General features: G+C 37.0%; 1 protein-coding gene across 15 annotated transcripts in view; it reads left to right on the top strand.

Moving 5' to 3' along the window:
- Positions 1-16,415, top strand: part of MYO9B (myosin IXB) — a 44,924-nt gene that overhangs the window by 11,200 nt on the left and 17,309 nt on the right. For all 15 annotated transcript variants that reach the window (XM_056338855.1, XM_056338853.1, XM_056338851.1 and 12 more), the window contains 12 exons: positions 7,198-7,292; positions 8,975-9,037; positions 9,162-9,261; positions 9,410-9,510; positions 9,734-9,863; positions 10,339-10,428; positions 10,667-10,783; positions 11,067-11,201; positions 13,188-13,309; positions 13,911-14,052; positions 14,319-14,514; positions 15,096-15,171. In XM_056338855.1, coding sequence (XP_056194830.1) covers positions 7,198-7,292; positions 8,975-9,037; positions 9,162-9,261; positions 9,410-9,510; positions 9,734-9,863; positions 10,339-10,428; positions 10,667-10,783; positions 11,067-11,201; positions 13,188-13,309; positions 13,911-14,052; positions 14,319-14,514; positions 15,096-15,171 — 1,367 coding nt within the window. The remainder of the gene's footprint in view (positions 1-7,197; positions 7,293-8,974; positions 9,038-9,161; positions 9,262-9,409; positions 9,511-9,733; positions 9,864-10,338; positions 10,429-10,666; positions 10,784-11,066; positions 11,202-13,187; positions 13,310-13,910; positions 14,053-14,318; positions 14,515-15,095; positions 15,172-16,415) is intronic.

Below are 16,415 nucleotides of genomic sequence, written 5' to 3'. Positions count from 1 at the left end.
CATGGCCATTGTAGTTTTTAGGTTTAAATAGTCTCAAGTGTAAAATGCTTTCGTTAAAAAAAGAAAATTAAGCTTTTTAAAACTTTTAGATAAAATGTGGAAAAGCAATGAAGTTAAGCTTTAAAACGTGTTACATTTATAAGTGTGATTTGAAAGCTGTTCTGTAAAGAATGAGGAGTGTATGCAAGTTCTTTTTTGCCTTGCCTTCTGTTGCTTGAAAGAAGAAGTAAAATTGTTTGAGGTTTGTTGGTTGCTGGAGCTCAAGTTTGCAGTTCTAAACAGAAAACAGGAAGGGGTCACTGTGGAAAGCACTGTTTGATCAGCTGATCTTTCTGTCTTTGATAAAATTAACTCTTTCAGATCCTAGTCTACCAGATGTGGTAACAGCTGTGTCAAACCAGGTAGAGATGTAAAATCTTGTCTTGCAGTACGTCCATTGCATGAGAAATGCGCATATCCCTGTAGTCAAAATTAATAACTTTGCTGGTGTCACAGGTAGATGTTGCCTATTTCTGGGTCATCACAAGTAACCAACTTCTTCAGATGTCCCATTGAGCATTTAGAAAATAGCCTTGCTAGCTAGAAATTTGTTGATCAATTGAAAGCTTAGCTTGCAAACTTGCTAGTTAGATTCTAACATGGCTGTTGGAGTACATCTCATCTGAAATGTGAGGCTCTTTTCTGAAATTCTCAGAGAAACCTCTACTTTGAGGGTGTTCCACAGTCACAAATGGATTCAGTGTAAGCTTGACCTCCCAAATATTGTGAAAGATGAAGAAATTTGCCAACTAAATGTAAAAAATATAGGAACATCTGAAACCAAAAATGTCTTTCAGAATTGAATATATTGGGATTTGTATTAAAAGCATAATTTCAAGTCCGTTAATAATAGAGAAAGAAACCTTTTCGAAACTTGCAGAAGCTAAGATTTGTCCAGGTTGAAATAAATCACTGGGCTACCTGTGATTTTGGCACAACTTGACTTATGGTAGTGGGATTATACTTCTCTGTTCACAGAACTTTACATCCAGAAGTGATGCAATGTTAGGTTTACATACCTACGGAACATAGAGAAGCAAAATCAAGGTATCTTACTTTGGCTACAGCAGAGTAGATTCAACCAACAGTGAAGCTTCCATGTTTCCCAATATGGATGCTCTTGTGCAATTCTAGTCACTAAGTGTAACTTTAAAAAATACCCAAGTCAGATCTTGGTCTCGGGCAGGAATGCATGGAAAGCTTACTTTGCTTTGTGGAAGTTAGACTGGCAACAGGCTCTTCTGCTAGCATTGGTCACTTCTAAATCCAACTGTGGTGACTCATTTGGGTTTTTACTTAAGGGAACTAAAGTGGTACAAGGGAATTTTTCTTAAATAGATGTTTCAAGGGGATTTTTTGCATGAATGGTTTTTGTAGTGTGCCTAAACTAGTTGAGAATGTTCTGCTTAATTTTGAAATTTTATTCTGAGTCTTCATGAAAGATGAGAATATACTCTTGACTGAAGTCTGTTTCCCTGACTTTTATGATGTAGAAATTGGTTGCATTTTGGCTCAGAACTTCCCCTTTTTAGTGACCTCTTGTTTTTCTGACACCTAAGTAAAATGTGCCTGTTTATAGGCTGACCTTTTGTAAAAGTTCAAGGAGTTAGTGAGCACTTCTAGCACTATTAGTGTGTTATGGAGGTGGATTTATAATTTTATCATTTCATACTGAGTTAACTTGGAAACCTGTGTCTTACTGAATCCTGTTTCTGTGTTAGCCAACTAATGTCTGTTCAAATCTGTGGTTTGCAGATAAACTGTTGTCAATATTTGAGCTCCTTGTTCACAATTTCTAGACTTCGAAGAATGGAGTTGTAGCTGTACTGTGAAAGGGAATTTGACCTTAGATGTTGTCTGATGAAATACATAATACGGTGGCAGCATAGTTAAAAATTAAATACGATACTAGCACAGTTGCTGTCACATGCACTAGTGAAAGGAAACCTAGTAATGGGTTAGTTTCTGATCCTCAGACGCTTGTTGCTGAATCTCAGCACCAGAGTCTGAGCCGTTTATGAGATTCCTTGTTGGGGATCTAATAAGTGGAGGTACCTTGCACTGCTGCTGCTGATGCCATTTGGCACTGCTTGCAGCTTTCTAGAGAAAAAGAATCTGAAAGGCTGGCTGCTTCCATTGGGGCAGTGATGCTTCAGCATGCATTGCGCTGATTTTTAACAGTTCGTGAGATACACAGTTGCCTTAGCTGGGTAGGAATTGCTCTCAGGTTTTATTTTTCTTTTTAATTGTTGCTCCAGGCTAATGTAAATCATGTCTAGTGAAGATTTCTTTAAAAGTGGTAGGAAGTTAAAGATAGGCTTTGTTTTAAGATACTCCTGACTTTTTCATCCTCTTCTAAATTTAGCAATTATAGTTCCCTGACTTGGAGTTTTGCCTTCTTGTATTGACTTTTAAGTTCAGTTTACTTACAGTTGAAGTCCTAAAAAGGATTTTATATTTGGGAACTATTATTTTGATCATATTGGGAACTGAATCAAATCTTTATCTCATAGAGCCTTGAACAAGAAAATTAAATCTTTCTGTACACACCTAAGAAATTTCCAAATTTGTATTTTCCTTTCATCAGGGAAATGGCTTAAAATGCATGTTTCTGATATAAAATGCATGGTGTGCAGTCTAAGACTCTAAACTTATTTTAGAGCCTAAAGTTAACTTACCAGATTCTTCAAGCTGATTAATTAGTGAAATGGTAGGAAATTGAGCGAGGATTGGATGGGAGCATCCGGCAACGGACATAGTAAGAGGGAATTGGAGCTTCCTCTTCTGGCAGCAAAGCTCCTGTTGGCTCGGTCTGTTAAATTGTAGCCCTTAGCATCCTGGGTTTATTACAGAAGTTACTTTCTTAGTGTGCTGAAAGTTCATTTCCCTCTGGAATGGAAGCTTAGGAGAGGTGAGACAGATGTGGCAATACTGGAGTTGTCGTAACTTTTTCATGTATTATTTTGAAAAGCAGTCCTTATATCCATTTGGATATGTTCTTGAAGATTTCTTAATGGCACTGAACCATCCTTTGAAAAGAATTAAGGCCCAGATAAAATGGAAATTGGAAGTATTCGTTAAGTGGCCTTCTACAGAAGGCAGTTGTAAATATGAATGAATTACTATTGACAGCACAATCAGGTGGGTGGGGAGATTAGGTTTCCTAAAACTCAGCGTACTAAAAAGCTTGTTACATTTCATTGTAGAAATTAAACATTTAATGCTTTACCATTCTATGGAAAACGGAGTAAAGCAATTTGCTGTCAGCTCTGTTTTCTTTATTACAGTCCCATTGTGCTTGTGGTTTTGGTATATGACAGACTTAAGCTGAATGGTATTTCAACTCTGGTCTTCATTTGTATTCACTGTAAAAGTCTACATATATATTTAGTGGGTGTAGTCTGTTCTATTTAAGGGAAAGTAGTTGTTTTGAGGCTATTATCTGCATGTGTTTGTTTTAAGAATCATAATCAGGGGGGGAATGGAACTTCCTTTTTCCATTTGGTTGGATGTTACTAGATTTTTTTGGTAGAAGTGTGTTGTTGCATGCTTTTCCCTGCTGCATGCATCTCTTGCGGGGGGGTGGGGGGAGAATCACCTTGTCCTTTATACAGTCTTATGTGGATAGCATGGACTTCCCCAGTACGTACAGCATGCAGAGTTGCAAAATTTTCCGGAACACTGCAATTCTGTGTCGATGAGTGGATATTTTGCAGCGTGAAGACCACTACTGAACTGAGTTCAACTCTGAAGCAGTCATTTCCTCTTCCAGGGTGTGTAATTTGAGTCTTTTATGTCATTTGGCACATTAAAAGATTAGTCTGTGCAGTGATGGTTCTGCCATAGAAACTCTGATAGCTTTTTCAGAATATGGTAATTCTTATGAAGGAATTAAGTGAGATTTTTAGTTGTGTTCCTGAGATAGATGATAGGAGCGTGTGTGTGGTTTGGGGTTTTCTTTTTACAGTAAATAAAAGGAGAATTTAGCATTTTTCTGAATGCTTTTAAAGTGTCATTGTTGCAGGAGTTTTGAGCAGCAGGCTCCAGTTTATGCCTCCTACATTCCAAGGTAAGAGGATGGGTTGGATGACTTCCTGGCTCCCGGAATAGGCTATCCCAACTCTGATTCCTGTTGGCCTTGGTCTGCTATTTTTGGCTTGTCCTCTTTTTTGTTTAGCTGGTGTTCTTGCATTGGAGAGATTTAGTTTTAGGTTTTCATTTTTTTATATTTCTCCTCATGGACTCACAAGGGAAAGCAGTAAATGGATTTGCTATATATAAATGAATATTTCTCTTTAGCTGAAATTATCTCCTGTCCCCTCACATCTTCTGAATTGATTTTTATAAAGGCCTGGGTGGCTCCCTGCAAAGGCAAAACAGGGAGCTATTTCAGTTGAATTTGAGCTATGTATATAGAGTGCCTGGCTAGAAGTATCTGTGAAGGATGCTTTCTGTGCAGAGCAGTGGCTAGGTAATGTGGGAGCTTAATTCTTATCTGTAATACTTTTTTTTTTTTTTGTAGGATAAAGGTACAGTAGGTTAAAGAAATCTAACTGCTAAATACAGAAATATTTAACATTTCAAATTTTTGCACCTTTCTGATTTTAGGCAGGGATGTCACATCTTACATAGTTAACTCATCAAAGTATATTGAAGGATATGGTAGCAGTGATTAGAGACTAAAGTTAAATGTTACCAAAAAAATAACAATCCACACCCAAAATGTTAAGCGACTTGGAATGCTCTTTAAAAAATTGTAAATGTTAAAGGCTCGTATGAGAAAACCATTCAATACATGAAAACTTTCCTAAAAACTGGTATTATTAGATCAGCTTTTAAGAATTTGCTGTACGCTTTGACTAAATACCAGACACATGAGATCATAAGAGCTTTTAGTTTTAAACTGTATTCATTGCTTACATGAGTAATCACTAAGAAAAGTTTTTCAGGAAGCCTGGGTTATGGGATTTCTTAACTCTGTAATGCCAGAATTTTTATTATTAGAAAATAATGTGGCAAATCTAGCTATACTGTGTTTTGGTTTCTTAACTATAACTAGTAAACTGATAGTTAACTGGAGACTTAAGTTAGAAAACCTAAAAAGAAGGTTTTCTGAAATCAGTTTTCAAGTCCACTGTTCTACAGCCTGGCAAACATGACTATGACAGATTTCTTAGTACACTAAATAGGAAGTTGGATGGTGTTCTTCAGTGAGCCACAGCTGAGCCACTGTTGGTGGGAGAGTAGGGTGTTTTTGATTTATGAATCAGACAATTTGCTGTGCTGATGTTACTTGACTACCCCTTTTCATTTGGTGGTGTTTGGTAGCTGTAAGGAGTTGATCTGGATTGTATACCTGCATTAACATGCATGTGTATGTAAAATGAGATCTAAAAAAAAATAATCTGGGCCATAACTTGTTGGATAGTAGCTACAAAAAGATACTGATGACTCTGGTCAATGCTTACTTTGAAAAATCTTGAGTGGGGATGCTGTTTGCATTATAACACATGTAGCACAGTCTCTAGAAATTAGAAGGCTGAACTCAGCCTCAGTCATCTATAAGCACTGCTGGACACAAATCCTCTCTTTAGAAACCCCTTCACTTTTCTGAAGTTACAGCAGAATCACACTGTGGGTTTTCACCCTGCACAGGAAAAGCTCCTTTAGCTTATTCTTTCAGGTCAGAAATAACAGTTGTCTGAAAAATTATGGACATTCTCCTAGTTTATAAGAAGCTTCTTGGATTCTTTGAACGGTAGGCAGCTGGCAGTGGAAATCTACTTGTAAGAGAGCTTTGAGAACCTATTTTGGAAATAGTGATCCAGGTGTCACGCTGCAGTGCAGCTGCAACCCTTAAGGTAGTTTGAAAAAAAAACTAAAACAAAAGGTAAGAGTGTCAATATACAGACAATATGACCATCATGAAAACATTACTCCCCTAGGATATACACCATAATGGGCAAGTTTTATGTATAAACATGTACAGTATTCACATGTCCATCATTCTCCGGATGCATATGTGGAGGAAGAGGGTGGCATTTTTGTGAAATCATTCCACGAATGTTCTATATTAGGGGGGGCGGATTTCCTAATGGAGGCCTTAATTGCTTGGAGCTTTAAGAGGAAGTATCTGTGGCAGGAATTGCTGTTGATAGTCTACACGGAGCGATTGTTTGGAAAAATACACTGCATTTTACACAGGGTTTCTTCTCTGTAATGCTGGATTGCTTCCTGCGTGTTAAAAGGATGACAAGTTTCTCTTTACCTGAGAACACATAGTTAAGAGTTGATAAAAGTTAAGGGCATTCCCATTTACTAATTCTACTGGACTTTTAGATGTAATAAATTATCTTTACAGTTCTTAAGTGTGGCTCATGCAGAGGATATTTTGTGTTATATGTGCACTAGCAACTATCAGAAAGCTTGTGACACAGGAAGGAGTATTAAAGATGCACAGTTAGGATTTCTGCCATACCTGGGTTTTCCCCTTCCCTAACACCTCGTAATGAAACTACATTTTGCAGTGCCGTGAGTGAAGTAAGCTGGAGTATGACATGGTTCTGTAAACCAAAGGTTTTCTGTTTGTCTTGTTCCTGTTTTTTGAATACAGAACTTTGAAAATTAATGTGCTAACTTTATGCACAAGACCTTAATGTTCTATTCTCACTTAAAGAAAAATTATGTTTATTGTGAAATTTTTGAGTGGGAGCAGTACAGTAGGGAATAGGATGTAGTTTGTGGCTTTTCTATGGGAGAGGCTGTTTCATGGTAACTGTGCTGTCGTCTTCCTACTAAATATCCTCTCTAAGGTCATAACTGTTAGTGATTCAGGCTGGTTTGTGCTGTGATTACCTTTCCTGTAGATAGGTGAAAGATATATTTATATTCCTGTAGATATATCTTAGAAATATCTAAATGTGTTATTCCCCTTCCTCAGTCCCTCAAATATTATTGCATGGGGCAAATAATAAATGTATATAGATCTGCAAGGAACAGCAGAGGCTTCCTCAGCTGCCTTTTTGATGCTAGTTCCATGGTATTTCAAGTTTGTGCTGCAAGCTAACAGGACAATGAACAATGAACAAAAGAGCTTGAAAAGCTATGTGTTGGCATATTTCGTTTAATTGGAAATTAACTCATTTTGTTTCATTACAGGCATTTGGAAATGCAAAAACAGCACATAACAATAACTCCAGTCGTTTTGGAAAGTTTATTCAAGTCAACTATTTAGAGAATGGTATTGTCCGAGGGTAAGTACAGTATGAGGTGGTTCTGGAGTTGATTGCTGCTTTTAGGAATTGATGAAAACTGTTGCATATAAAATGCTGCCTTACTGAGGCTCTTCTCATGTGAGAATAGCTTGCCACTGTGGAGTTTCAAGACTCTTAACTAGCTTTGTGGAGTGATCAGGTGATGCGTCATATTCTTACCTTGCTGTACAACTGTATCAGGTTAAGAATTTGACTGCTGCTGCACCATTACCCTCATGTTAAGTGAAGGCTTTTTTTCATAATGCCCATTGTCCTCTCCATTTTGCAATTAAAAACAAGATCTGAATTTTTATGAGGAGTGAAATAGATTTGAGGAAGCCATTTTAAAGATACAATTTAAACATTATTACAGAGATAAAGGTGACTATAAAATTATGATTTTACTTAATTGAAATTGTGTGCTTCTATCTGAAGGTCAGTCATGAAATATTCTATGCCTTCATTTATTTTTTTAATATATGATAGTCACAGCTGAGTCTTAGAATTCTATTTATATTTTTTTATCCCATAGGAGGTGCTATAATGTCATATTACTGTAGTCCCTCAACATTAATCAGAGGCTACGCTTCGCTCTTCTTTAGTAGTTGGCACTTTCACTTCAGGTGAAAAATGTCCAGAAATTTTCTGTGATATAAGGAATTTGTGTGCAAATACTTGCATATTTACTTGTGTAACATCATGCCCCAAAATAATTTCTGTCAGATCTTGCTTTGTAAAATGCATCTTAAATTTTTAACGTTTGTATCTGCAAAATTCACAGGAGTATGTCACATGTGTTTTCACGATGTACCTGTGCTAGTTTCGGTGCAATGACATAATACGTAATATTGGTGTGGAATTCTGCCTGAAGCTGAAGCTTGCTGCACTATGGAGTGTCACTAGCTGTCACTGACTTCTGTGCTCCAGTGTGTCTTTCCTTTGGATCTTGTCTGTGTTTGCAGTTTACAAAATAGCAACAACATAAATGCCTGGGAGCTCTGTACAACATTTGCTTTGAGTGTTACTGTGAATAAAATTGGCATTTTTTCAAACAGTCACACAAGCTCAGGAGATTGGTACAATTTGAATACATTTTTTTTGTCTTCAGCACAAGAAAAACTCTGCTCAAACTTTGACCTTATTCGCTGTATCCCATGTCAAGGAGTTTAGATAATAATTTAGGAGGTGACTTTGTCAAACTGTAAGGGGGTTTCTATCTGGCTGGCTTCTATTTCAGGCTGAGATGTACTGTCATAAAAATCTAGCAGATTGGTTAGATTGAGAATCAGAGAGTGATCCAGTGTATTATTGGAGCTTTGTAGTCTTGGCATTCCATGTCAGATAACTGTTAATCTCAGAGTAGATAACATATTGTTAACACTCTGCGTATCTTGTTTCTGCTTTCAATTTTTCATCAGCACTTTTCTAGCTTCGTCTGCCTTTTCTCCAGTTATGTCTACTAAAACCAAGTACTGAAGATAGGTGTTAGTTATTTCTCTTTGTTCCACTTACAACGTAGTGCATACGGAAATTCTTGTTTTAGATTTAAGATAGTGACTAAGCTGTTCTCTTGTATATTCCAGTGCACATTTCATTATTTGAATTCTCTTGGCAGTTGCTGTCTGTTTTGTGAGATCTTCGCCTTTGCCTTCATGCTTTTTTAATTTTTTGTGGCTTTTCAGGGCTGTTGTTGAAAAATACCTGCTTGAAAAATCTCGTCTGGTTTCTCAAGAAAAAGATGAAAGGTAAGAGATAATACAGTTTACTAACATGATTATAATCAATGCAAGAGTTTTAGAGCATCTAAGGTATATAGAATAAAAGAAAATCTTTATGTTTTCATGAAAGATAAATGTATTGACTTTTTAGGAACTACCATGTCTTTTATTATTTGCTACTTGGAGTCAGTGAGGAAGAACGTAAAGAATTTCACCTCAAGCAACCTGAAGATTATTTCTACCTCAATCAGGTAACGTGTGACAGGGATTTACCAATGCATTGGTAAGTGTTGTCTGTCTGTTGTGTTAAAGATGAAAGAAAGAAGAAGAGATTTTACTTGTTTTCTTGTGATGTTTGGGCTTCTTTCTTTGCTTTTAATTATGAATTTCTCTTCACAGCATAACTTGAAAATTGAAGATGGGGAAGATCTCCGACATGACTTTGAAAGATTAAAACAAGCCATGGAGATGGTTGGCTTCCTTTCAGCAACAAAAAAACAGTAAGTACAATCCTTTAAGCTTTTGCTACTGATAGCTAGGTAATGTTCATGAATTGCAGTAAACTGTATGTGTGTTGGGATTGCATTTAGTCCGGTAGAAAGCAAGCGGAGCTGAGTATTTGAGGGCTTACAGACAAATTCTTGAATATAGATTGAGGTCTGCTAATCTGTTATAATGAACTCGTAAGAACAATTCTTATAAAATTCTTTTTTTCTTCCTTAGGATTTTTTCAATACTTTCGGCTATTCTTTATTTGGGCAATGTTACATACAAGAAGAAAGCTACAGGTCGTGATGAAGGGTTGGAAGTAGGACCTCCTGAAGTGTTGGACATTCTTTCCCAGCTTTTAAAAGTAGAGTATTTCTCTTTAGCTGTAATGTTTGATACACCTTTTTGCCATGCTCTGCCTCAGCATTTTACTTGAATATCTTGTTGCCCAGTTTGCTATGTGTAGGTCTGGTTTATGATACTTCCACATTTATCTTATGGGAGGGGAAACGGATGCAATTGGTGAAATTATTTGGGTTAGGGATGGAATATAACCCATAGCATGGAAATAGAATTTGCTTACTTGCTAATCGTAGAGCTGAGCCAGAATAAATTTAGTGTAGAAGTGTTTGCTGCCATAGGGAAACATCTGAATGAATCTAAGCTGAGAATAATTTGAAGAAGCTGAAGAGCTTGTAAAGCTATTGATGAATGATAAATGTAGCTGTTGTCAAAGGGCTTGGGCTTCTCTGAAGAAATTGTATGTCCACCATTGCTATCAAGTTACTCATTGAGAAGTTTGAGGGTGACAGTAACTCTTGGTCTTGCTTGTGTTGAAGGTTAAACGAGAAATTCTAGTAGAAGTGCTAACGAAAAGAAAAACTGTGACTTCTAATGATAAGCTTATTCTGCCATATAGTCTCAATGAGGTGAGTAAAAGAACACTAGTAGAATGATTTTTAAATAACTGAAACTTACTTTTTTTTGGATTAAAAAAATGCTAAAGGTACACTTTACATTTAGCAAGGGAAGTCTGGAAAGTTAGGAGTTAACATTAAAGGAAAACTTTCGTTTTATTGTCTGCTAGGATTGTAACCTTTAAGTGACACTAGTCTGAAGTAAAACCATTTTTTTGAAACAAAGTTCTGAACATTGTTTCATCTGCAGGCAATAACAGCTCGAGATTCAATGGCAAAGTCCTTATACAGTGCTCTGTTTGACTGGATTGTTCTGCGAATTAATCATGCTCTCCTTAATAAGAAGGACGTTGAGGAATCTGTTGCAGTGAGTTTCTCGCAAAAACAAGTCTTTGTAGAAAGTTGTGTATTTAGAGCTAACAGAAAATGCTATAGATTACATGTTCAGATATCTGGAAAAAATTTAGATTCTTTTGAAGTCCATGGTAAATGTCTTGTATTATTTAATCATGTCTGTTTTCATGACAGACATAACTGTTAAATATTCAAAATCTATTAGCGTACACTACAGTGCTTTTTGTAATGGTTAGCTGTTGTGGGTTAAGTTGCTGTATGAGATTGCTTAACTAGATTTCCACATCTGCTTTTAGTGTTTGTCCATTGGTGTACTTGATATTTTTGGATTTGAAGACTTTGAAACCAACAGTTTTGAACAGTTCTGTATTAATTACGCAAATGAGCAGCTTCAGTATTATTTCAACCAGCATATTTTCAAATTAGAACAGGTAAGAAATTAGAGCTGCTGAAACAAACGTTTTTTTATCAAGTGCTCATATATTATGCAAATTTAGCCACTGTTCTGCAAAACCCCATGGCATAATTTTTGTAACTGCTTGAATGTATTTCTGAAAGCCTTATTTTTTTTTAATGTTTTATCATTGCTTGCTATTATTTAAGGTTGTAGCTTTGCTGTATTTAGTGCTCTACATAAACTAATGATTGCGAGGCCTTTCTTCAGAGGGCTAGCATCAAGTTTCTGTTTGACTGCAGTAAACTGAAAAGGCATTCAGGCATCCCTGACAGAAGTCAGATGAAAACTGTAAACTTTGAGTTTGAAAGTCTGTAGGTGAGGTGTTTGTTTCAGGAGGGGGCATTTGGGGGGGGTGGTGGTTGTTTGGTTGTTTTTTTAATGATAGGAGGGATGGTTTTCAAGTTTTTGTTTTGGTTTAGTGGTTGGAAAACAGTTTCTCTTCTTTTTGTCAGTTTGTAAATAATTAATAACTGGTCTTTGTTGCTTCTTCTACCTGACTGCATTTAGGGGATGCAACTGTATGTTGATACTGGCAGTAGTTCTGAAATCCTGATGTTACTGTTGTATGTTGATTTACTAATTTTTAGATGGTATCATCCTCATACAGAGGTCTTTGAGTGCTGCAAGAGCTAACAGATCCTGGTTTTAGGCAGAGGTTTAGGGGTTTTTTTTGTTCTAGACATGGATTTTTTTTTTTCTGGTTTGTGCTAAAGCGTTGTTCTTGGTTCACTCTGCTGGAAGAAAGAAGTTGCTTTGTAGTATGTGGTATTTTGTCAACAACCTATAAATAACTAAACAAGCATTTTAAAGAGAAGAAAATTGCCAAACATAAAAACTTCGTATGTAAACATAATGTTGAGGTCCCTGTTTTGTAACTTATAACAGAAGTGACTATTCTGGCTAACTAGAGTAAATAGTCACATTGTTTTCTTTTTTCTAATGCCATTTTTCCAAAAAACCTTAATCCTTGAATGACCCATTTCCTGTATCTCTTGCAGCTTGAGGGCCCTCAGGGGAGGGATCTCTATATCTTTTTAAAGAAAGACTTTGTCTGTGGAAAACGGCAGTTCAGCTCTGTAATGTGGCGTGCACACTGAGCAGTCTGTCATTAGGCAGACTGAATTCTACCTACTTAAAAATAATCCATTTCTTATTATCATCTGGGACAGTGAGAGGTGTTCTTTGTCTTTTGTTAAACATAAAACTTATTTAGCTAATTCTCTGTGCAACTTTTTTTTTTACGTTACTACCTTATCATTAGCGGTTTTTTTCTGTGGGCATTAACAGCATTTAAAAAAACTGATGTTTTGGTTCCATATCTTAATGGGAAGCTTGTCCTGTCATTTGATGCATTGTCATTTCAGCAGAAGAGCTTCACGTTCTCTTTGTCAGAGTGTGCCACATTTTCTGAACCTAAGCGATATGCAGTGCTTCCTTAGGGAAGTTCTGATGCTGATGTATACAGCTTAACTGCCTGTTTTGAAACTTCTGTTATTTTGTCTGACAGTGCAATTTGGTAATTTGGGAACTTGAGGTTAAGTAGTTGTCATTACCTGTAATACAAGAACTATGGAAGAGAAAAATAGACTTAAATTCCTCCAATATATGTCTACATAGGGTTTTAATGCAGTGATGTAGATGTGAGGTTTAACTGCAAGGTCATAGGCTGCTGGTTGCTGAGAAAGCACAGCAAAACATTCTTCTCACTGATTTGGTTTTTAAATAGTTTCACCCCAAGCATCTGCTGTTGAGTGACTTGCCTAGGTGGACCTTTGATCTGACCCAATATGCCTGCTGTTCTGTTCTTATTTATAAATATCTTCCTTATTTTTGTTTCTGCTACCTGAACTAACAAATACAACTTGCCATAGCTTTCAAGGATGTCTTTTAAGCACTTAGACCGCAGGACATTAAAGGTCAGGGCACTGTACTGATAAGGGAATTTTCTTGAGCTACACAGGAGGAATATAAGAGTGAAGGGATCACTTGGCACAATATTGACTATACTGATAATGTGGCCTGCATTCACTTAATCAGCAAGAAGCCCACTGGCCTCTTCTATCTTCTGGATGAAGAAAGCAAGTAAGCAACAAATGTCTTCTGAACAAAAAATGTGTGGCAGGGAGGAGGGAAGGACTGTGAAAGGGAACAGAAATACAGCACTTCTTAAACTGTTGTGGGAAGTGAAGGGTCATCTTATGACTATGAGCTACACTCAAGTTTGCTTCTAATGACTCCAGTGTGGTGATGATGGAGATTGATGCTAAAATTGAACTTTGTCTTAAGCAAACTTAGAAACTTTCACTTTTGTGTTTCACCGTGGAGTGGAATTATATTTAAAGTAAAATGCATGTATATAAGTCTTTGGGACATTAAGCAGCAAATGTAGTAAACAGTTAATATGATGCTAACTAAACTTGACTGTTGAAGTGAGAGGAAGTGCTGACGTACACTGGAAACCTCAGAACATTCTGTGTGTGGAGCTGTTTGGTTTTGGTCTAGAAATTAAGCCCACCTCTAGGATTCGAAGCAGGTGTGTAAGACTCGCAGTGTAGGGATCTTGGACAGTACAATACTTTCCACAAGGATCAATAGGTGTCATTCACTATCACCTTGCACCTCAGTAACAACTACATACCTGTAGTTGAAAAACAGCTGACCTCCTTTTGTTTTGTATTCCTAGTTTTCCACATGCCACAAACCAAACTCTGCTTGCAAAATTCAAACAGCAGCATGAAGAGAACAAGTTTTTTGTTGGAACCCCAGTGATGGAGCCTGCTTTTATTATTCGACACTTTGCTGGGAAAGTTAAATACCAGATAAAAGTAGGTGATAAATCTGATTGCTACAAAAAACAATTCCTTGCCTTTCTGATGGGTTTTGTCAGGGTGTAGAAAATTTGCTGGGGATGGGCTGGATTGTATGTGTCCTCAGATATACTTCAGAATATATTTATTTGGTGTTGTTGTAGGATAATGCTCACTGTAGTGAGAACTGTGTAGAATAATGAATTCTTTTGAATAGCAATTAATATCTTGGATCAAAACACAGCTTTCCTGAGAGCTTGTGGTTCAATGTGCCTGTTTTGCAGGATTTCAGAGAGAAAAACATGGATTACATGAGACCAGATATTGTTGCTTTACTACGAAGTAGCGACAGTGCTTACGTTCGGGAGCTGATAGGAATGGATCCTGTAGCTGTGTTCCGTTGGGCAGTTCTGCGAGCAGCTATTCAAGCAATGGCTGTTTTTGCAGAAGCTGGGCGCCAGAGAGCTCAAAAGACTGCAGGTACAGTATGAAAAAATGTTCTGCAAATGCTTTCAAATACTGTGAATTGGTTAATGCTTGTTGACAGAACTAGTTTATGGGAAAACCTTATCATCCAGATGTGAACTTGGTTTGTACTGAGGGCAAAACTGACTTGTGAAAGTGGCTTGACATTCACACACTAAATTGATTGTCACTGTTTTACTTGAGATCACTCAGACTTCCAATAAGTGCACAATTTCCAGCAGGCTGTGCCAACTTTTAAGTCCTATTTGTAAAAGTTGGGGAAGGTATAACTAGTTCTAGTATGCATGCTCGTCTTATCGCTAGTTTTGATCTCCTCAGACCTCCTTGAAGTTTAAATGAGATTCAGGGTTAAATACTAATTTTGAAAAGCTTCTCTGAGCAGCTGCAACTTACTTTCCAGTAGTAGCAAGTTTTGAGAAACAAAGTGGACTAGCTTAATAACTGAATTACTAGACAAAAACTCCAGGCCCTTGGATAGATATTTTGGTTGTTACAGATGGTGGTTTTGTTGGGCTTTTTTTCTATTATGCTCACAGCTTTGTCAAAATTCAACTTACTGTTTTATTTCATAACAGGAGTGGTACGTCAAGGGCTTAGAGTTCCCCTTGGAGAGCTCCAGAGATCAAATACACCAGTAGAAAAATTTTATCGGTGAGAAACGCATACTTAACCCATGTAAGGGAGAATACCTGAATTGCTGAGTTGCATTTTCATGTATCAAATGTCATCTAGATATTTCCAGAAGAATAGCAAGTTTTATTTCTTCTATCTTGTTTTGTTTGGCCTTTTTAATACTATCAAAACAATACTCTAGCCTATTTTATGTAAGACCCAGTACTGCTAAATTTTGGTGACGTAGCCTCGTTTCCATTTACCACAGGGTTTTTGAGCTGTCTGTCTGTATATGTTTTGTATATGTTACTCTTAGCAGTGTGTATTCCTCTGCAGCCAGTCTGCGTTACCAAAGGATTCGTTGGAGCACTCGTTTTTTGCAGCCTCATGATGTGATTAGGAGGCAGGGCAAGTCCTGCAGAATTGCCTCCACGTATTGCTCTGTGTAGGCATATTTGCCTTTGTATGGAATATTTAGGTGTTATACATGTTCCTTTTGCAGCTGCTCAATGCTTGATTTCTCATTTGATTGTTCTGAGGATTTCAATATAAATGCTTTTGAAGACATCATTTCTTTTTATGAAAACAAGAAGCAAGTAGAAATAGGCTGACACTTAAAGGCCAGGGAGGCACATTCCCGGACAGACTGACCTTCTGAGCATGCTCCGTGTAAAAGTGAAGCCATGAAGTATACATGAAGTAAGGACTTCATGCTGCTTTATACTTACTTCATCCTGGGCAGTTGCTGTCACTTGTGGCCCCTAAGAACTAAAGATACAATTCGGTGAAAGGATTGGTGGTAGCTTAACATACCTGTTGCCTTGTGATATCTCAAAATAAAATCTTGATATTCAAAAGTGTTCAGAGGTACCAAGGGAAACAAGAAACCATCTGTAATAATGTGGCTGCCTGGGTGAGCAGCTCAGAATGGTAATAGCATCTAACAGTCAGAAGTGATTCTTACGCTTCTGTTATTTTTGGTTTGTGCCTCTCTGGAGAGTAAAGAAGGTAAGTTCTATGCCAAGACACAACACTTCACAAGCACGGTGCATGCTTAAAATAATGTAATCTGCCACAAATTAGGGACTATCCCAGGCTTACTTTGAAAAGCTAAACATGTGAAGAAGTTTGAAATGGAAATGAAAAACAGGATTTCATCAAGTGTTCCTGTAATAGCCAGTTTTTAACTGATTTTTTTTCTGTTTTTCTGATGTAAGTCTGCTTAAGCAGCCTCATTTTAGTAGTCAAATCTATATATAAAAATATTTACTGTTTGATTATAA

This window comes from Falco biarmicus, chromosome 4 (assembly GCF_023638135.1).
Source record: "Falco biarmicus isolate bFalBia1 chromosome 4, bFalBia1.pri, whole genome shotgun sequence".
In the NCBI taxonomy this organism is placed as follows: Eukaryota; Metazoa; Chordata; class Aves; order Falconiformes; family Falconidae; genus Falco; species Falco biarmicus.
The sequence above is the reverse complement of the archived record's forward strand: the minus strand, read 5'-3'. Positions and strand labels throughout refer to the sequence as shown.